The sequence below is a fragment of the Equus asinus genome, chromosome 3 (genome assembly GCF_041296235.1).
Source record: "Equus asinus isolate D_3611 breed Donkey chromosome 3, EquAss-T2T_v2, whole genome shotgun sequence".
Classification (NCBI taxonomy): Eukaryota; Metazoa; Chordata; class Mammalia; order Perissodactyla; family Equidae; genus Equus; species Equus asinus.
The window spans coordinates 76904663-76927093 of record NC_091792.1 but is presented as its reverse complement, the minus strand read 5'-3'; the positions used below and the strand labels follow the sequence as shown (position 1 = coordinate 76927093).

At 37.4% G+C, this 22431-nt stretch overlaps 1 protein-coding gene across 1 annotated transcript in view; it reads left to right on the top strand.

Annotated features, from left to right (window-relative positions):
* Positions 1-18404, top strand: part of LOC139044921 (centromere-associated protein E-like) — a 79526-nt gene extending 61122 nt beyond the window's left edge. Inside the window, exons 37-43 of the mRNA XM_070506503.1 lie at positions 1624-1842; positions 4764-4949; positions 11418-11530; positions 13133-13230; positions 14846-15029; positions 16718-17004; positions 18049-18404. Coding sequence (XP_070362604.1) covers positions 1624-1842; positions 4764-4949; positions 11418-11530; positions 13133-13230; positions 14846-15029; positions 16718-17004; positions 18049-18143 — 1182 coding nt within the window. The 3' untranslated portion in view covers positions 18144-18404. The remainder of the gene's footprint in view (positions 1-1623; positions 1843-4763; positions 4950-11417; positions 11531-13132; positions 13231-14845; positions 15030-16717; positions 17005-18048) is intronic.
* The last annotated feature ends 4027 nt before the right edge of the window (positions 18405-22431 follow it).

Genomic DNA, 22431 nt, shown 5'->3' with positions numbered 1-22431 from the left:
AACAATCCATTTCCACTGGTGAAACCTCAAATCTTGCCATTTTCCTCTGTCCTTTCTCGCTTCCGTAGGACCTGAGCTTTTTCCCCCAAGTATCCTCAAACAAGGTGAGATGCTAGCCTGTTTCAGGGCTGTGGGCAGCACCTGTGGTCAAGCCAAAGACAGCTCTAGTCCACTAATTAGTGAGGCCTTGTGCTTCTCACCTCGGTGCTGTTGCTATCATACGTGCTGATCCTTCAACTGTGAGGTTCAAACATGTGGTTTGTATCATTGTTCCCAAGGTGACCAGCCCTTGTGGACAGATTCATATGAACCAAGATTGCTTGAGATCAGTTTTATTAATTTGTTTTACTTTCCACTGATGAGAAAATTCATTCGGCTTTCTGAAGTAATCTCTACCTCATACACCTGGTAAAATTGTCATTAATCAGAAAGTTGCTTGTTATATAGGCAGTTGGAGCAAAGGGAGCTAGATTAATATTATAGCTCCTAAGATTGGTTTTATATTTCATTTGTTTGGGTAGTTCTTTCCTGACACTTTAATTTCATCTGGAAACTATACTTAAATCACATTGAAATGTAGATAACATTTTTAAAAAAGGTTTTCCTGTGGATAGTGAATCCCATTTGTCGAATACCCCAAGCTAGCAAAACAGTAAATGAGCTTTTAAAATAAAAAAAAATGGTCCACAATCAATGAAGAAAAGCATAAAACCAGTGTTTGGGATAAGATAATTTCCATATAATTCAGTGTTTTTCTCATAATATTGAGGGCTCACTTGTGGTTAGAAAGTAGAGATTTCTGCTCTGTGGATCAGCATGGATATGTGGCTTCTTCCACCATCTGAGCATAGCAATTGATAACTTGGTGTGGTGTGGGGTCAGTAGTCCAGAACCAAGGAGAGTCCAGGGTGCCAGCAAGAACACAACTAATTTAGGATCCGCATCTCACAGAACTACCATAAAGCCACAAAGAAAGATACAGGTAAGGCCAAGAAGGCATTCATGATGAGAGCAAAAAGTACATCCCATAAGAATAGGAAGTAAAAAGATGATAGAAGCAATTTCAGAGTGAGTCAGCCTTTGATGTAACGAGGGTATGGATTGGCTGTTACTCCCTGCACGGAAATAGAAGATTTTCAGATTACGAAAAGTCAGTAAATTTTTTTCCTTATAAACACTGAGGTTTGAAATGAAAGAGGAAAATAGATTGTTATTAAGTTTACTGGGTATGCTCTGCTATTAGATGTCAGTTAATGTTTATATATGACATTATATATGTCATAACATACATAATGATTTTAACCTGACCAGTTCTTCAGATTCCTCTTCATATGTCAGTGCTGATCTAATAGAATGAGATTATCATCTTGCAAATCAATATGAATCCTCTCTAGTCCTTATTCTTCTTTTATTCTCATAATCAATATCCAGCGTCTTCTGAAATGTCAGGAACTGGTGCAAGCCACAAAGAATGTTCACATTCTTTTAAAGTACTATTCTAGAATGTTCTGAATAATGAATTTCAACATATGCCTTGTCCTAGAACTCTAGTATTTTCCATAGTGGTTTTTTTAATACGTAATTCATTTTAGAAGCTATAGTGTTGTCTTTACTACTCAATAGGCTATAATAAATGAATCAACAGAGTTTGAGGAAAGAAATGTGACCATCACCAAAGAATGGGAACATGACCTGAAATCAGTGAAAGAGAAAAATGAAAAACTGTTGAAAAACTATCAAACTTTGAAGATCTCTCGAACATCTGGTGCCCTTGTTAATCCTACTACACAAGGCGATAAGAATCTTCATGTCACATCAAGAGCTACACAACTAACCACAGAGGTATGAGATTTCTTATAAGATGTTTTTCAATTTGCAGCTTCATTGTAGAGTTAAAGATGTATCATATGTAACATTTCAGAGCAAAATCACAGTATTGAAGGTATTAGGGAACATGCATGATGGACTTGTTTTTTAAATATAGTTCTATTGGGGCGCTCACTCAACTAATTATAAAGCTACATGTTACATAAGATCTTACCTTTGAATTATAAAATAGAAGTAACTCATGCCTTAATTTGATTAATAGGTATGTATACCACTTAAGGTGTTATTACCATACATTATAAGTTTTCTAAATCATGTGACTTTCTATTAAATTATAATCTATGTCTATAGTACCAAACTAGTTTAGAGAGAAAGAGCAATTTAGCTTTTCTCTAATTATCATCAGTGTCTTTAATATTGGTTAATGTGATCAAAACAAAAATGGAAGAGGCTAAAAGTATAATAAATTTCTTATACAGATTAACCTGTGCCCAAGAATCAGTACATTATTTGAATAATCCAATAACTGTATTAACTGCCCTTACTTGGGAATCTGTACAGCAAACATGCTGTTTTATTTTGTTAGCACACACGTCTTAGTGGGGAACCCGAGTGAATTACAACTTAGCATTTTTACCAAAATAAATATTTATAATAAAACATCAACTGCCAGTTTAATAATTATTACTAGTGGAAACTAGAAGATCACTAATATAGAGTTTATTGATTTGCTGATCACTACAGACCTCAGTCAGCTGTAGAGGTAAAAATAGTGGAAATATGAAACCCATCTTCCAAAGCAATAAGATAAACAAGCACAAGGAAATCCCATTTTCAATGACCCCAGGAAATACCCCATCAGATAATAAATCGTATGTTATTAGTTTGATAATTAGGCCAAATCAGAGTAGCACAGAGCAGGTCAGTGATGTGGAGGTAGAGCAGTGGGGCAGGCAGAGAGTTGGGCAGTCCACCCAAACAAGTAGGAGAATTCAGTGCATGACAGTAGGAGCAGTCAACTCAGGGGGGAAAGATAGTCTGCTTAATGTTTGAATCAGAACAACCAACTAGCCATCTTAGAAGAATAAGTCTGGACTCCTACCTCATTCATTAAACAAAAGTAAATTCCAGGTGGACCAAAAAGAAACGTTTTCCAGGAAAACCTGCATGTGTGTATATGTGAACAGTCTTATATTATGAACAAATTAAGATATTTTTGTACTTATAAAAAACTGGAAATAACCTAAATGTTCATTAGTAGGTGACAGGTTAACTAGTTTATAGTACCTCCATGAAATAGGATATATTTACCCATGAAAACAAAAATGCGAGAGATCTATGTGTTGATAATGAAAAGATCTGGAAAATATATTATCAAGTGAAAATAAAATTTTTAATTTTTTAAAAAGCAGGAGGCCAGCCCCATGGCATAGTGGTTAAGTTTGCATGCTCTACTTCGGCGGCCCAGTTCATGGTTCAGATCCCAGGCACGGACCTACACCACTCATTGGCAGCCATGATGTGGCAGCAATCCACATATAAAATGGAGGAAGATTGACATAGATATTAGCTCAGGGCTAATCTTCCTCAAGCAAAAAAAGAGGAAGTTAGCTCAGGGCTCATCTTCCTCAGCAATAAAAACCCACAAAAAACCAGAAGTATATATTTATTGTTGTTATGTGCTGTAGAGTCAGCTCTGATTCCTGGCAACTCTATGAATGAGTGATGTCCAATATCCTGTCCTCAAGAGCCCTACTCAGCTCCTGTAGACTCACGCCTATGGCTTCCTTTCTGGAATTACGCCATCTCGTATTTCGTCTTCCTCTTTTCCTGCTGCCTTTTACTTTTCATCATGTCCCCAAGGTAGGATAGTCTCAGTTTTACAATTTTTGCCTCCAGAGATAGGTCAGGCTTAATTTGCTCTTGGACCCACTTGTTCATTTTTCTGGCAGTCCAGGGTATCGGTAGAGCTCTCCTCCAACACCATATCTCAAATGAGTCCATTTTTTCCTGTCAGCCTTCTTCACTGTCCAGCTTTCGCACCCACACATAGTAATTGGGAATGCGAGGGTGTCGATAATCTTGGCCTTGGTCTCTAATGATACTCCCTTACTGTTGATGATCTTTCCTGATTCTTCCATCGCTGCCCTTCTGAGTCACAGTCTTCTCTTGATTTCTTGGCTGCGGTCTCCATTTAAACTGATGACTGAACCAAGGGAAACAAAACCTTTAACAATTTCAGTGTCTTCATGGTCTACATTAAAGTTGTATAGTTCTTCTGTAGTCATATCTGTCTTCTTCATGTTCGAATGCAGTCCTGCTTTGGCTCTTTCTTTCACGCTATTCTGTGTGAACTTTCTTCTTACACACTATTGTGTGTGTGACTTACTGTTTTTGTAAACTGTATATTCACATGCGTAGATACATATAGAAAATTTCTAGAAGGATACACTTGAAAGAGTTTAGTAGTCATCGCTTTAGAGTCAGTGGGGGTTCTGAGATGGGGGAACTTAATCTTAATTATATGCCTTTGGATTTTTCCACATACTTGTATTTTTCAGCATAAAAACTAGGTAATAAAAATAAAGGGAAAGATATGTTACATGTATTCCTCTAAAGTGTCAATTAACAAATATACTTTCTGTAAGTAGTGTTAATTTAAAATGTAAGTGCCTATTTAATATGCTTAGCACCATGCTAACTAGTAAATAAAATAAGTACTAACCTTATATAAAATCTGGGCCTCTTTTAGTCCTAAATGATCAGCTTCTAAATGAAAAAAATAATACATGTATAAATTGAGTGACATTTGGAGTCTCCATCTATCCTATGTTGATGCAATCTGAAAGATTAATACCTATATATGATCTTTGTTTCATATAAACTGTGATTCTGTCTTCAAGGCACACCTTATATATGTGTGTTTTTTTTAATAGAAGATTCAAGAGCTGGAAACTTCACTACGTGAAGCTAAAGAAACTGCCATGCAAAAGGAAGACAAGATTATAAAGATGCAGAAAGAGCTTGAGATGACTAATGATATAATAGCAAAACTTCAATCACAAGTTAATGAATCAAATAAATGCCTTGAAAAAACAAAAGAAATGATCCAAGTACTTCAGGTAACTTAAAACTCATTTTATAAATAAAGGCATAATTTTATAAATTATGCATAATAAATATAAATAAATGCATACGTTTATTTTCATGCCAAATAATGATTGTTTTCATCTTCCTGTAAAAATTATTTTTAAAAAACATAAATATTCTTGACAGTTTAAAATATATCTTATTTTTTTAATTTTTTTTAATTTTTTTACTTTTCAAAGTAAGGAAATTTTTTATTTTCACTTTAATTTCTGAATGCCAAAAATGTAGAGGATGTATGTTTGTATATCTCTAGTAGTATATTGCAACATTTTTTCATAAATATGTTTTTTTTAAATTTTTTATTATTGCAGTAACATTGGATTATAACATTATATAACTTTCAGGTGTACATCATAATATATTTCGAATTCTGTGTAGATTACATCATGTTCACCCCACAAAGACCAATTATCCATCACCACACGTGTGTCTAATCACCCCTTTTGCCCTTCCCCCTCCTCCCTTCCCTTCTGGTAACCACCAATCCAGTCTCTCTTGCTCTGTGTTTGTTTGTCATTTTTATCTTCTACTTATGAGTGAGATCATATGGTATTTGACTTTCTCCCTCTGACTTATTTCACTTAGCATAATACCCTCAAGGTCCATCTATGTTGTCACAAATGGCCAGATTTCATCATTTCTTATGGCTGAGTAGTATTCCATTGTGTATATATACCACATCTTCCATTCGTCCCTTGATGGGCACCTAGGTTGTTTACAAGCCTTGGCTATTGTGAATAATGATGTGATGAACATAGGGGTGCATATATCTTTTATGCCTTTGTGTTTTCAAGTTCTTTGGATAAATACCCAGCAATGGGATAGCTGGATCATATGGTAGATCTATTCTTAATTTTCTGAGGCGTCTCCATACTGTTTTCCATAGTGGCTTCACCACTTTGCACTCCCACCAGCAATGTTTGAGGGTTCCTTTCTTTCCACATCCTCTCCAACACTTGTTGTTTCCTGTCTTGTTAATTATAGCCATTCTGACCAGAGTGAGGTGATATCTCCTTGTAGTTTTGATTTGCATTTCCCTGATAGCTAATGATGTTGAACATCTTTTCATGAGCCTGTTGGCCACCCATATATCTTCTTTGCAGAAATCTCTGTTCAGATCTTTTGCCCACTTTTTAATTGAGTTGTTGGTTTTTTTTCTTGTTGAGACTTTCTTTTTATTTTTCAAAAAAATATGCTTCTTATCTAAATATTTAATACTCTGTTAGATAAGTACATTTTAAAATTATATTTTTTTCTACTTAATCCCCTGTTATTGAGTCCCACCTGGTAGCCTATGGGCTTAATCTAACCTGTTTTCTCTAGAAAGAGCAGAGTTGAAATGTTTTTGAGCTTGAATGCCGTTACACAAGTCGCACCCTCCTTCATCACAGCCTTCCTTCCTCGTCTGAGCCACAGCTACTTCTCACTCTTCTGCTACTTGGGTCGGATCCTAATAGGCATTTTGTTCACTGTTCCTGCTCCAGTGTCTCTTCTCTTCATTCAAAAATTAGAAACAAGCCAAGAATGCCTACTCTTTTCATTATTTAACATTGTTCTAAAAATTCTGGTTCTTTCAATGAGACATGAAACAGAGAGGCAAGAGAAAATAATCTTAATTTTGTTTTTAGAAATTGTTAGTATAGCTAAAAACCAAGAAAATCAACTGTAAAGCTTTAAAATCTTTGAGAGTAATTTTTTAATACTTCAAATAACTAAATGATCACATTTTTATTCATTCAACAAGTATTTGTTGAATACCTACTATGTGTTGGTCATTGTTCTAGATGCCATGTGTACTGCAATGGAAAAAAAATAAAGCCTCCTTGAAGAGGCTTACATTCTGCTTCATGAAGTCAGAAAATAAACAAGTATATATGTTTGTTAAACGGTGAGAAGTGCAATGGAAAAATATTAAGCCAGACAGAGGTATATAGGTGCAGGGTGAGAGTGGGTGTGAGTAGGAGTGTGATTTTGTAAGGGGAGTTGAGGAGAGCCGCACAATTAAGATGACGAAGTGATGGTGTGAGCTGTCTGGTAGGGAAGGGCCTTCTAGGCAAAAGAAGTAGCAAATGCGAAGGCCGCAACACAGAAGTAGTTGAGATGTATTCAAGGAAACAGCAAGAAAGCCAGCGTCTCCTGAGCAGCGTGGGCAAGGATAGAAGGGGAAATAGGTGAGAAGTAGCAGAGAGCCAAATCATAAAGCATCTTGAAAGCTATTTGTAAGCACTTTGGGTTTTATTCTGGATGAGATGGGAAGTCATCAGAGGATTTTGGCAAAATGATATAGTCTGACTTAAATTTTTAAAGGCTGCCCTTTGAAAATAGAATCCAGGAAGGCGTGTTTGTTAGTGACGTGCCAGCTCCTACAACAAAGGGAACCACAAAATGCAATGGCTCAAACAAAACAGAAGCTTATTTCACACGTAAAAGTGTGGGTTCCAGCTTGGCAAGTGGCTCCTTTCCACATGGTCATTCAGAGGCCCCCGTTTCTCCCATCTTGTTTCTCCAGCACTTCCTTGGTGCTGTTTTCATCTGCATGGTTAAAGCCCAGTTGTAAGCTGTCCGTGCTCAGGCTCACAGAAAAGGGACAAGATGGAGAAGCTAAAAATTGTCTTAAAATCTGTACTCATAAAGGCTCTGGCCCAGAAGTGGCACATGTCTCTTCCTCTCATATTTCTTTTTTTTTGCAAAATATTTAGATTCAATTTATCAAAGAGAAAGCCAAACACGTACCTCTCGTATTTCTTGGAGTCAGAGATGATTCCAAAGTTTTTGGCCTGAGCAGCCAAGAAGATAGAGTTGCTACATACGGAAATGGGAAAGACTGCCAGAAGAGGAAGTTTGAAACCAGGAAAGTTCAGTTTTGGACATGCTGAATTGGAAATGCCCACTGGGGACACCCAAGTTGAGATATGACTTAGGCAATTGAATATCTGAGTCTGAGCAAGATATAGGCGAGAGGTTTAAGTTTGGGGAATCATCAGCGTATAAAAATCATGAGACTGGACGAGGGCATAAGCATAATGGAGAGGAGATGTGGAGTAACCAAATGATGCTGAGATGGAGCAGCCAGTGAGTGAAAAAGAAAAGGGGGTCTGGGCAACAGAGTGGTTCCAGTTTCTTTATATAAGTGAAGCTAGTGTTTCAAGAAAAAGGGAGTAAGCGACAAATTTCTCCACACTCAGTATAGATTGGTACAGGTGTCTATGGAGAGAGGAATATCTTTCCTGCATACTAAAAGTAACCATTTAGATAATATAATAGAGTATGCCATTGTACAGCATCCATGAGGAAAGAAAACAAAGTATAGGGTATCCATAAAATCTTTATACAGTTTGAATTTTTAAGAATCTGTTTCTGTATTTTATATAAATATTCTATAAAATGCAACAGTATATTTAACTCGAGATTTGGCATAGTAAAATGCAAAGATATTAACTTTTAACCTATTCACCACTATTTTAATTCACCTGGATATAGCTGTCCAATATAATGTAGGGTTTATTAAGTGAATATAGAAGAAAGTAATTTGAACAAATGACTCATTAACAGTTTTGTTTAAATCTTGATACATTTCCTCTGTTGTATCTTTACAAATTATTTATATCAAGTAGCAGTAAATTTGTTAAAAATTCAAACTGTGCTAGTACTTTAGGGACATCCTGCACAGTGGGAAAAAAAGATCTTATTTATAACTGGCACAAAATATAAAATGCTCAAGTGACTAACCTTAACAAAAAATGAGACAACATATATGAAAAGAACAACAAAACTCTAAAAGGAAATATAGGAGAGCATGTGGTTTAAAATAAGAAATATGCCATTTCCTAGGTTGTAACCTAAATACTGTACAACCATCAGTTTTTCCCAAATTAATTTCTAAAGTTAATGTAATTCAAATCAGAATCTCAAAGGAATTCTTTTTCTGGTAGAGCAAAGAAAGTTTCTCAGCAGACTCCATCTAAAATAGGATGAGCAGGTGCTGTTCACTGAGAACACAGGCGCTCAGACTCCTCAGGCGGCTAGAGGATGTTTAAGGCTGTCAGCGCTTCTGAGTGCAGCTTGGGCACACGTCATGTGTTTGAAATAAGGAATTCTCACTGTCTTTCATTTCTAAGAGAGTATTTCCAATTTCAATTTCTTTTACTCAAGAATTGTTTTAAAACTGTTATATATGACTAATTTATTTCATTATATTGTGGCAAAAAAATTACTGCAATTTCTCCATTTTTAGAATATATTGAAATTTTCTTTTAGGTGTCATAAATGAATAAATATTTTTAGAGTTCTTTGAACTTTTAAATCAAAATGTATACAAGTAGATCAATGGAACAAAATAGAGAGCCCAGAAATATATACACACAAATATAGTCAGGTCATCTTTGACAAAAGAGCAAAGGCAATTCAATGGAAAAGGATAGTCTTATCAACTAGCGGTGCTGAACAACTGGACACCTTTCACAAAAATTAACTCAATTGATTGTAACCTAAATCTAAAACACAAAACTAGAAAATGCCTAGAAGATAACGTAGGAGAAAATCGAGGTGACCTTGGGTTTGGCATTGACTTTTTTTACATACAACACCAAAAGCATAATCTATGAAGGAAAAAAATTGATAAACTGGACTTCATTTAAATTAAAAATGTTTGCCCTATGAAAGACAAGCCACAGACTGGAAGAAAATCTTTGCAAAACACATATCTTTCAAGAACTGTTATCCAAAATATACAAAGAACTCTTAAAACTCAATAATTAGAAAGCAAACAGCCTGATTTAAAAATAGGCAATGGATCTGAACAGACACTTCACCAGAGAAGATACACACATGGCAAATAAGCATATGAAAAGATGCTCCACATCATATGTCATTAGAAAATTGCAAATTAAAAAACAATGAGATACCACTGTACATCCACTGTATCTCAAAATATAATGGCCAAAATCCGGAACACTGACTACACTAAATGCTGGCAAGGAGTGGGGCCAGGAGCTCTTGCTCACTGCTGGTGGGAATGCAAGTGGTACAGTAGCCACTTTAGAAGAGAGTTTGGCAGTTTCTTACAAAACTGACACCACTCCAGCCAGTCATATGCTCAAGGAGTCCCTGATATCAGCATCTGGTCCAGAAAGCCAGGGTATTTTACTGGTGCCATGACTGAGCAAATACTGGGCTCCTCCCAGAATGGGCTTATCTGACCTAGTCAGCAACCTCCTTAAGCTGAGCATCTCAGCTTTGGAAGCTTGCATCTTTTTAGTCTTTGCTAACTACGTGTGTGTGCAAATGTTTTTATAGGCACTGGGGGTAACGCCTAGAGGAATGAAGAGCTCTCTGGGTCCCTATTTAGATGGGTTTATTTTTGTATTCAATATATAATAGTAATCCATAGTATGGCTGTGGTAACAGCAATAAAAGAAATGAATGATTTATTCAGCAATAATAAGAAATGAGCCATCAAGCCACAAAAGACATGGAGGAACCTTAAATGCACATTGCTAATTTTAAAAAGCCCATCTAAAAACACTGCATACTGTATGACATTCTGGAAGAGGCAAAACTAGGCGAACAGGAAAAGATCAATGATTACTAAGGGTTCTGGGGGAGGGTGGAGGGATGGATAAGTGGAGCACAGGAGATTTTTAGGGCAGTGAAACTATTCTGCATGATACAGTGATGATGAACACGTGTCATACATTTGTCAAAACCCATGGACTATACAATGCAAACAATAGACTCTAATGTAAACTGTGAACGTCAGTTAATAATGTATCGATATTGGCTCATCATTTGTAACAATCATACCACACTAAGATGTTAATAATAGGAGAAACTAGGGGAGGACACGGGTATTACCGGGACTCTATGTACTCTGCTCAATTTGTCTATAAACCTAAAATTGCTCTAAAAAGTTAAACCTATTTATTAAAAAAGATTTTTGTATATGTTTGTATGTATATATGACTGATTTTTTTTCTGAGTCGAAGTAGATGTATGGCTAGATTGAACCAACCTTGAGTACAGAATATCCCCAATAATGTTATATAATATTTTGTGCCTTGAATTCAGTTCTACTTTGATATTTATATTACTGTTCATCTCTTGTCTTATTTTCCTGATTTACCTTTATCTACCCATTTCATTCGTTTCAACCTTTCTGTTTCATTTTGTTTAAGTATATTGTTTTTTAATTGGGAAAAATATTTGTTTTAAGAAATAGAAGTCATAGGTTTTCTAATTACACATTAGCTTCCAATAGCTTCACATGTACTTCACATCAAATATCTATTTGTTACTCATTTTAGGGTTAAAATTTGTGCCTTTCCTCCTTTTCATATGTTTGGAGTTTGCTGTTTTAAAATGTTCCTACTATATTAGGTAGTTAACAAGTCTTTGAAACTGCTCTAAAATTACTTTATTTCTCTTTTCTCTAAAACCTTTAGGACAAAGTTGCTTTAGGAGCTAAGCCCTATAAAGAAGAAATTGAAGAGCTCAAAACAAAGCTGGTGAAAATAGACCTAGAGAAGATGAGAAATGCCAAGGAGTTTGAAAAGGAGTATGTCTTTGTCTTAATTGAATATGACTTTAGTAGCTTAAATTTCCTTTCTAAACTGTATAAATTTAAAATATATTAAGATATTGTTATTGCTTTTTATAAAATAAATACAAACATCTACAGATTTTAAAGTTATTAAATTCTCATTATGTATGCAAAGGTTTTGAAAACAAGCACAATTCTGATCAATTACTGACATACTATGTCTTTGGATACTTCTTGTTCAATCATATAGGAACAGCTTAAAAATGGCCTTTTTTGTTTGAAAGTGAATATTAAGAACGTGTGTGTGTTTTTAGCAGTTTGTCTAAGGTTTCTGTTGGTTCTCTTAATTTCATTTGTTCTTCCTATTGTATTTTTGTGTAAGGTTTTATTTCCTTTTAAATTGTAGTACTTAGTGCCCAAGAGCATATTCCATTTTTATTGATTTATTTATGTATAGTACCATATACAATAGCATGCCTAAAGTTCTTTGTGGTATAGCATAATGAAAAGAACATTAAACAGAGAGTCAAGGAAACTGAATTAGAAATATAATGTTGCCACTTATTAATATGTCACCTCTGACTCCTCACACTTTTTATTCTTCCTGTAAATGTTTAATAAATGTTTAATGATGATATCTAATTTTGCCCAAAAAGTCGCACTCTGAATCTTCATGCATTCTAACCAGCCTTCTATTGATAGGACTGTTGGTTTTAGTGGAGCATCATTAAAAAGGCAATTTTAGTGGCCAGCCCAGCGGCACGGTGGTTAAGTTTGCACATTCCACTTCGGTGGCCCAGGGTTCACCATCCTAGGTGTGGACCTACACATCACCTGTCAAGCCATGCTGTGGTAGGCATCCCACATATAAAGTAGAGGAAGATGGGCACCGATGTTAGCTCAGGGCCAGTCCTCCTCAGCAAAAAGAGGATTGGTGGCAGATGTTAGCTCAGGGCTAATCTTCCTCAAAAGAAAAAAATTTTTTTAAATAAATGCAAAGCAATTTTATATAGAATAGAATCAGCAGATACTTTCAGTCTCTAAGAAAGGCAGAAAGTCTCATAATTTAGCATTGCCAATTAACACTCAAGCAAATAATTAACAGAATGTCTTTTTCTCCTGGGTGCAATGAGCAGACTGTGACCTCTGACTGTGTCACCTCAGATCAGAGCTGCAGTCGAGTGTGCTTTCCTTACAGTGTATACAGAAGGTGCTTTTGGTTTTACGCTTTGGTAATTGTTGTACCTTCAAGAGGTTTCTAGGACCTCATGATAACAACCCAATTATTTGTTTTATGGTGCCCCTGAATGTAATTTTGCTCAATATCCAGTTAATAATACCTATTGGGCTTTCAGAAATTTTAAAAGAATTGGTTTCTCAATGTTAAAAAAAAATTGCCCCTGCAGCCAAACAGAACACTTCCAATTTGATGGTGTTATTTATGGCTATAAAGTGCATGATACCAGGGGGTATCGTGAGGGCTTACCTACTGCTGCTTATGCATATCATATCAATGTGATGTATCTTATCAGAAAATTCTTGACAGCAGTTCTGTTTATTCTTCCATTAAAAATTAGTTGCTGGCCTTTTACATATTTCTGTTGTTATTCTTAATAGAATTACTTGTACAAAAGCCACTGTAGAACATCAAAAAGAAGTTATAAGGCTATTGAGAGAAAATCTTAGACGAAATCAGCAGGCCCAAGATACTTCAAGTAAGTAGAAAATGCTGATATTTCCAGATCTTTTTCCATCTTACTTCTCAGTATACTTACACATTTTGAAGACTGCTATTATATATATGACAGTCAAGAATAAACCTGTTAATCACTAATTTATAAAGAACTATTTTTAAAATGAATTCATTGAGATCATATTTATCCTGTGATACCTCCTTAAGTTTCCTGTAATCTCAACTATTTATCCATTATAGATTCTTAAAAACTATGAATGTAACCTGTGCGCTATCAGATCTTTACATATTAGTGAAGATACCTTCAGTAGTATACAAGAATGACTTACCTGTCAAGGTAGACGTACCCTTCCCAATAAAACACAAGCATATCTTAATAGATTTTAACCATGTGCACTGTAAAAACATAGTCAGTATACAGTAAATATTATCCTACTTGTTGTTGGTACTGAAAATACAGACTTGATGCTTACTGGCAAACTCTTTGAAACTTATCTTAGATACAGTTTTCAAATCTAATCATCAAATTTCTGCATATACATTCCTCAAACTGTATCTTTTCCCATATTTCTGTCTCTTATGTTTCATTTGAAAAGAGAGAATGCTGAACAGTACTTGGGGCAGCTTTGTGTAGTGGGTCCAGCATCGAAATAACGTCACGAACAGTTCTCTAAGCTGACTGCCCTCACTTAACAGCCTGTGAAATCATGAGGAGAACGCCTGACCTTCTAGATTGGATATAGACTTGTAAGGATCAGGCTAAAAGTTGTGTGTGAAAGCACACTGAAAATTCTAAATGTCAGGCAAATGCAAGATGATGTTTGTGTGTATTATTGTCCACGCATTGTCTGGTGCTTGTTTAGTTTGAACTGCCCTAGTGTCCATTGCAGGATAATTGCAGCTCCTACCTGGAAAACTTCAAGGGGTAAAAATAGAACTTTTGTTGTTAGAGAAGGGTCAGGATGATTCCTTCTAATTTGTGACTTTCAGGTACGTGTTGTACCTGAATTCAGAATAATTCAAAAGGAAATGGACATTGAGTGTCTTCCCCACACTCATCTTGCCCCTCCCTTGTAAACAGTCAGTGACCCAGTGGATCATTCCACTTTCTAAGCACCTCACACTTTTATGCAATTTTACCTAAAATTTACAAAACAGTTCTTTACATTACTTGTACACATATGGTGTAAAATACTGAATAGTATATTCTTTAATAGCAGTCTAAGGTTTATTTAGTTAACAAATACGTGTTGAGTATTGGGAGCACATTGACTGCCTTGGGGTGGACCCCACACACGCTGTGTGGTGGAAGCAGCCCTCCAGGTGACCCCACTGGCGTCGAGAGTAGACAGTGAAGGGCAGCTCCGACTGCTGCCGTCACCGTGAGTGATCCTAGCAGGTGGTGGTGGTGGAGGTAGTGGGTGGAGAGAAGCAGGGGTTCCGCAGATACTTAGAATCCATGATGGAATTGGCATAGGAGGTGAGGGAAGAGGAGGAAGTCAAGGATGACGTTCAGGGAGATGGTGCTGAGATGTTTTGTTTTTTATAGTGATTTATTGAACTTACTAATGTTTGCTTTATTGTGAACTTTGGAGATAATTAAAATTATCACCTGTCTGTGTGTTTGCCTCCCACAGTGATATCAGAACATACTGATTCTCAGCCTTCAAGGAAACCCTTAACCTGTGGGGGTGGCAGCGGCATTGTACAACTCACAAAAGCTTTTATTTTGAAAAGTGAATATATATGGCTAGAAAAGGAAATTTCTAAGTTAAAGCAGCAAAATGAACAGTTAACAAAGCAAAGGAATGAACTGTTAAGGTAAGATCTGCTTACCTGATACAGGAATTATGCTTATGGTGGTACGTGTGGGAGAGGATGATGCCTACACATGCATATATATTTTTTGCAGTGGGCAACCCCTCACACATATAGGGGAAGTAATTTTTAGAGCTCATGTAATGTGTCTTTTTTAAAAGGAATGAGAATATGGTAGCACCATTCCAGAGGTTTGCTATCCATCAACTGACCTTTTTTTTTTCCTGAGGAAGATTCGCCCTGAGCTAACATGCCAATCTTCCTCTATTTTTAGTATGTGGGCTGCCAGCACAGCATGGCCACTAACAGAGTGATGTGGGTCCACACTCGAGAACCAAACCCAGGCTGCCAAAGTGGAGTGCCCGGAACTTAACCACTAGGCCACAGGGCTGGCCCATCAACTGATTTTAGCTAAGCCTGTTTTTAACTAAGCCAAGAACCAAAAAGTAAACCAAGATCTTTGAGGGGAGCTTAAATATGCCACAAATATGCCCAAGTCAGTGAGGCTTTACTCAAAGGAGAATCCCTCAGGTCCATTATTGTAGCCCATTAACCTTTATAAACAGTTGTAAAAAATTTAATTAATTGGCTTCTACCAAAGATTAGAATCTTGTGCTAATCTTTACTAATGATGCAATAGAAGAAAAATAGGCATTAAATAAATATGCAAATAGCTACTGTTCTGTGTGAGGCTATTAAACAACAAAAAAAGCAAACAGGACATTATGAAAGGGTCCAACAGAGGGATCAGACCTTATCTAGATGTGGGGAGGGGCGGTGATCAAGAAACTAATATGTAAGAGTAGATCTGAAAATGAGTAGCAGTTAGGCTTGATGACAGGAGAGATGGCTAAGCCTTCTAGGCTGAGGGAACAGCATGTGCACAGGCTTTGAGTCAAAGAGGAAAGTGGAACAGAAAGACATGCAGTGTGGCCAGAGCATACAGAATGAGGCAGAGTAAGTGCAAGATGCGATGCCAGAGGCCACTGGTCCAGATTACACATTGCAGGTCATTCTGAGGCAGCTGGGGTGGTCTCCTAAATGTAACGGGAGGATTACCACCACTGGAGGATTTTAAGCTGGGGCCTAATGAGCTCATACGGCGTCTCTAGCTGCTAGAGCAGAATGGGGGGGAACCCAAAAGTGTGAGGTTGTATCAACACACTTGGCTGACTGATCAAAGAAAGGAGAGCAGGGCCTAGGATTGCTTCCCAGGCTTCTCTGAAGGAGTGAATAAATGCAGGCAGCATTTCCTGTGGGAAGCAACACTATAAGTAATCCAGAAAAGCACAGTGTAATATATCTTTTAAAATAACAAAGGTACATTAAAGATTTATCCATCCAGAAGACTAACTTATCAAATTATTGCCACAGAGTATCAGTAGATAAACCATGCTGGACGACATCACTGATTCATTTGAAACCTAATATCATACTTTTCAAGATTCTGTGATCACGGAGATTTAGTACAATTTTTCAATTTATATTGACCTCATTTCATTTTCTGAACTGTGGAAATAATCCAAACTTAGGAAGCATTAGGTTGAAATTAAAATGTAAATATGATAAAATGGTAAATTATATGTCACATATATTTTACCACAATTAAGAAAAAAAATTTTATGTAAATATGAATATATTTCTGGAATTGAGCAGTCTTACAGTCTCTTTTATTTTTCCCCACATTTAAGCAATAATCATCATCTTTCCAATGAGGTCAAAATGTGGAAGGAGAGAACTCTTAAAAGAGAAGCTCACAAAGAAGTGACTTGTGAGAATTCTCCAAAGTCTCCTAAAGCGACCGGACCAGCTTCTCAAGAGAGACAGCATACGCCTTCTCAATGCAAGGAACAGAATTTACAAGATCCTGTGCCAAAGGACTCACCGAAATCTTGGTTTTTTGATGGCCGATCAAAGTCTTTCCCAGCACCTCACCCAGTTCGCTATTTTGATAACTCAAGTCTAGGCCTCCGCCCAGGTGGGTAAATATACTGGTTACTTGGGGATCGGGGATAACGGTTGGAACTCATTTGTCACCTGTGGCCCCAAAGGGCAAGTTTAGACAAGAGAAGATGTCATGGAGAAGCTGCTCTGCAGAGATGTCATTTGCTGTCTCTGTGAGAAGTTTCTCCAAAGCACAGCACTGAAGTGAAATCACTTTTTACCCCGAGGGAAGTCTTATTCTGCCTCCTGAACCTTCAACTTTTCCCTCAGATAGACAAGCAGCTCTCGAGGACACAGAGAGACACCATCCTACAAACATAACTACTTTTACTGCAAAAGACCTTCTTATCAATTCAATGGGCCAGTATTTCCAGTAGCATTATATTCATTTTACACAAGCCAGATCATAGACTTATATCATTTACATATTCATTCAATGAACAGAAATTTTTGGTCTCCACCTATGTGTCACATATTGCACCCTGATGGTACATTGATAACCAAACCAGATATGGCCCCTGCCTTCCTGGAGTTCACAGTCTAGTGGGTATAGACAGTGATCAAGTAGTCAAAAAAGGTACAGTTCTAGAGTTCAAAAGCCTATGAGTTTTTAATAGGTTGTTTTAGGAACATAAGGAAGTCTTCCTTGAAGAAGGGGACTGAGATCTAACAGGTTAAGGTGAGTTAGCTTAACAAAGAGGGGAGGGGAAGGCGATTCAGGCAGAGGGAACAGGGTCGGCCCAGCTGGGAGAGACCGTAACCAGGGGAAGGGTTGGAAAACCACGTGTGGCCAGAGCGCAGTGCACACAGGTTCCTCTGGGTGAAGTCGGTGAAGCCAGAGAGAGAAGAGCCAGATGCGCAGGACTTTGTGGGTTGTGGAGAGGAATTTTTACTTCATCCTGGGAGCATGCTAGAGGAAGCTGTTAAAAGATGTTAAAGAACAGCAGGAGAACATAATGGGTTATCAATTTGAAAACATTACCTCAGCTGTAAGGTAAACTGTATATAAGCTGTATGTTGTGTTGCAACCAAACGTGTTTTTTAATAAGATGACTTTTGCTTTCCATTTTTTTCTCAGAAGAACAAACTGCTGGAGCAGAGAGTGTGGATCCTCAGCCAGGCCCTTGGCACGCCTCCTCAGGACAAGCTGTGCCCGAGTGCAAGACTCAGTAAACTCTGCTGTCACTTTTCTAGGGGCCTAGTGTTCCTTATTTAGAAATGACTGTATTTGTTACTTTATTTTTCTATCCCTGGCAATGATGTCACAGTCCAACTTAATTTCAATTCAGTTTGCACTTTGCCATTAGAAATTGAGGCATTCCAGTCATTTAGAATGGTGATAGACTGCCTTCTTCCTGAATGTGGTAATACTTTAGAAGTTGAATTGTTTTATTTATTTATATATTTTGTGAAGAATAAAGTTATTGAAGGAAATTTCCAGTCTTTCCGTGTATACATAAAATGTATACATTTTCATTAATCTCGTTATCCACATGTGACTTAGATAATACATAAATTAAAGCATCATTTAATTAACAAAATTCCTAAACCTGGGCTCCCCGCAACACATAAAGCATCTATGGATGGGCTTCACACAATCTGTAAAACCTCTGAAATTTTATCTTTTGTGTGTGGATTCAGTTTTCTAGGATACTAGGGTCCCTACTTTCTTATAACATACTCTCTGAGAGGTCTGTTACTCTATAAGAGGTTAAGAACTGTGGTTTTAGAGAGTATCTGATAGTACTTTTATATCATATGACTTTGAAAAACCATATAAAACAGCAAGTTGCATAAGGTTTAGAACAGAGTTAGTGATTTCAAGGCATTCTTGGCTCTTTGGTAAGAAGACTTATTCAAAGGGAGAGATTATTAATTGTATCATAGCCATCACTGTTAAAGTCTATGAATTGGTTATTTCCCTTACCTTAACACACTGTCACAGGTTCACTAGGGTGAAGTGAAACTGTGCCTTCCTATAACGCTGTCCCTCAGGCCTGTCCCTTGGGAGTTTGGTTTCTCCTCTGCACCCAAACCAGACATGATTACAGAGCTGCAGGTTGATTCTCTACGATGTTCACTCCTCCACTGAATAAGAGTATTGCAAAGTAGTAGGTATGTTCACCTGGGTAATAAAACGACTTTAAGGCCATTAAAAATATAATCAGTCTTAAAAATAGATGATGACATAAAGAGATGGAAAGAGATTCCACGCACATGGATTGGAAGAATAAACACGGTTAAAATGTCCATACTACCCAAAGCAATCTACAGATGTAATGCAATCCCAATCAGAATCCCAATGACATTCTTCATGGAAACAGAACAGAGAATCCTAAAATTCATATGGGGCAACCAAAGACCCCAAATTGCTAAAGCAATCCTGAGAAAAAAGAACAAAGCTGGAGGTACCACCATCCCTGACTTCAAAGTGTACTACAAAGCGATAGTGATCAAAATGACATGGTACTGGTACAAAAACAGACACACAGATCAGTGGAACAGAACTGAAAGCCCAGAAGGAAAACCACACATCTATGGACAGCTAATCTTTGACAAAGGAGCTGGGAACATACAATGGAGAAAGGAAAGTATTTTCAACAAATGGTGTTGGGAAAACTGGACAGCCACATGCAAAAGAATGAAAGTAGACCATTATCTCATGCCATACACAAAAATAAAATGGATCAAAGACTTGAAGATAAGTCCTGAAACCATAAAACTCCTAGAAGAAAATATAGGTAGTAGACTCACTGACATCAAACTTAAAAGGATCTTTTTGAATACCAGGTCTTCTCAGACAAGGGAAACAGAAGAAAAAAATAAGTGGGACTTCATCAGACTAAAGAGCTTCTGCAAGGCAAAAGAAACTAGGATCAAAACAAAAAGACAGCCCACCAAGTGGGAGAAAATATTTGCAAATCATATATCTGACAAGGAGTTAATCTCCATAATATATAAGGAATTCACACAACTGAACAACAAAAAGACAGCACAATCAAAAAATGATCAGGGGATAAGAACATTTTTCCAAAGAAGATATACAGATGGCCAAGAAACACATGAAAAGATGTTCAACATCACTAATCATCAGGGAAATGCAAATCAAAACTACACTAAGATACCACCTTACACCTGTTTAAATGGCTATAATCACTAAGACTAAAAATAACAAAAGTTGGAGAGGGTGTGGAGAAAAGGGAACCCTCATACACTGCTGGTGGGACTGCAAACTGGTATAGCCACTATGGAAAACAAGATGGAGGTTCCTCAGAAAACTAAAAATAGAAATACCATATCCAGTTATTCCATTACTGGGTATCTACCTAAACAACTTGCAATCAATAATCCAAAGAACATATGCACCCCTGTGTTGATAGCAGCACTATCCACAATAGCCAAGACCTGGAAGCAACCCAAGTGCCCATTGACCAATGATTGGATAAAGATGATGTGGTATATATACAATGGAATACTACTCAGCCATTAAAAGAAGACGGATCCATCCCATTTGCAACAACATGGAAGGACCTGAAGGGAATTATGCTAAGGGAAGTAAGACTGAAAAAGACAAACACCAGATGATTTCACTCACATGTGGAATATAAACAAACACATGGACAAAGAAAACAGTTCAGTGGTTACCAGGGGAAGGGGGTGAGGGGTGGGCATAGGGGGTGAAGGAGAACACTTACGTGGTGACAGACAAGAAACAATGTACAACTGAAATTTCACAATGATGTCAACTCTTATGAACTCAATAGAAATTATATATATATATAAGATCAGTCTTCAGATATCCAGTCTAGTAGAATGTTGCTTAACTCTTGAATTTGGATATCTTTCATTCCTCAGATTTGGGAAGTTTTTGGCCATTATTTCCTCAAATAAATCTTTTGTCCCTTTCTCTTTCCTTCTGGAAGTTCCATGATGCATATATTGGTCCACTTGCTGATGTCCCATAAGTACCTTAGGCTCTCTTCACTTTTCTTTATTCTTTTTTCTTTTTTCTTCTCTAACTGAGTAATTTCATATGACCTGGTTTCAACTTATTGATTCTTCTGCTTGATCAAGTCTGCTATTGAACCCCTCTGTGAATTTTTCATTTTAGTTATTTGTATTCTTCAGCTCCAGAATTTCTGTTTGGTCCTTTTTTATAGTTTCCATCTCTTTAATATTCTCATTTTGTTTGTGCATCATTTTCCTGATTTCATTTAGCTGTCTATTGGTGTTCTCTTGTAGATCATTGAGCTTCCTTAAAACTATTATTTTCAAGTGTTTGTCAGGTATTTGTTCATAGGTCACCATTTCTTTGGAGTTGGTTTCTGGAGATTTAGTTTGTTTCTTTGATTGCATCGTGTTTCTCTGTTTCTTTGTGTGCCTTTTGATTTTTTTGCTGACTTTTATGCATTTGAAAAATAGCCACCTCTTCCAGTCTTTATGGGCTGCTTCATACAGGGGAAGACCTTCATCAGTCAGCCCAGTTATAGATTGTGGGCCCTCTGAAAGCTTTTGGGCAGATGTGACTCTCTAGGCTTGTGTGTGTGATTTGCCAATTAGAGAGGTTTGCCAGTTTCTTTTTCAGGAGCTCATAATCTCTTGCTCCCTCTAATATCTGTCTGTAGTACTGCAGCTTCTTTGGTGCTGCATCAGGAAGCCACCCCACTCTCCTTTGTTCTCATTGGCCCCCAGGCATCCAAATTACGTCAGCTCCCATCAGCACCCCAAATCAGGTGAGATAGAAACCAGTCCCAATGGCAGCCCTCCAAAACGCTGGCACATAAGACACACGCTCTGCTCTCCTCCCTCCCTCCCTCCCGAGGATGAAGCTTCGAGTTGGGCACCTACTCCTGATGGTGCTGAGCCACGCTAGGCTCTGTCTGGTGCCAGACCATGCCAGTTCCATCAGCAGTTCGGGTCAAGTGAGACAGAAACCAGTCCTTCAGGCAGCTCTCCAAAAAGACGGAACTGTGAATGAATTTTCCTCTCTTTTCTTTCCCCTGCTCCTCACGATGGAGGAGCTGTAAGCAGGGGTGAGCTGTGCTGGCTTGGGGGAGAGGTGGTCGCAGGGAAAATGAAAGGGCTCTTCTGCCTAGTTTCAGGGTGGAAGTTGTTAGCTTTGCCCTTACCCAGGGGACTGCAACTTCTTACCTGGCTTCTGAAGTTCTCACAAAGATACTTTGGTCCATGTATTGCTGTTAAGACAGTGTCTCTGTCAGGGAAGAAGAGCTGGGACTTTGTATTCCTCCATCTTGCTGATGTCTCCCTCAGAATGTTGCTTAACTCTTATGACCTGAGTTTCAGTGTCATGATGAAAGATTGTGAAGGAACAATGATGAAAGTTAGCAATGGAAACTTGCGAGAATGTTAAAAAGCAGTAAGATGGTCAGACGACGCTAAAATCTGAAAAGTCAAGTCAGGACCAGAGAAGACAAAATACAGTATTGTTCATAGGAAACAT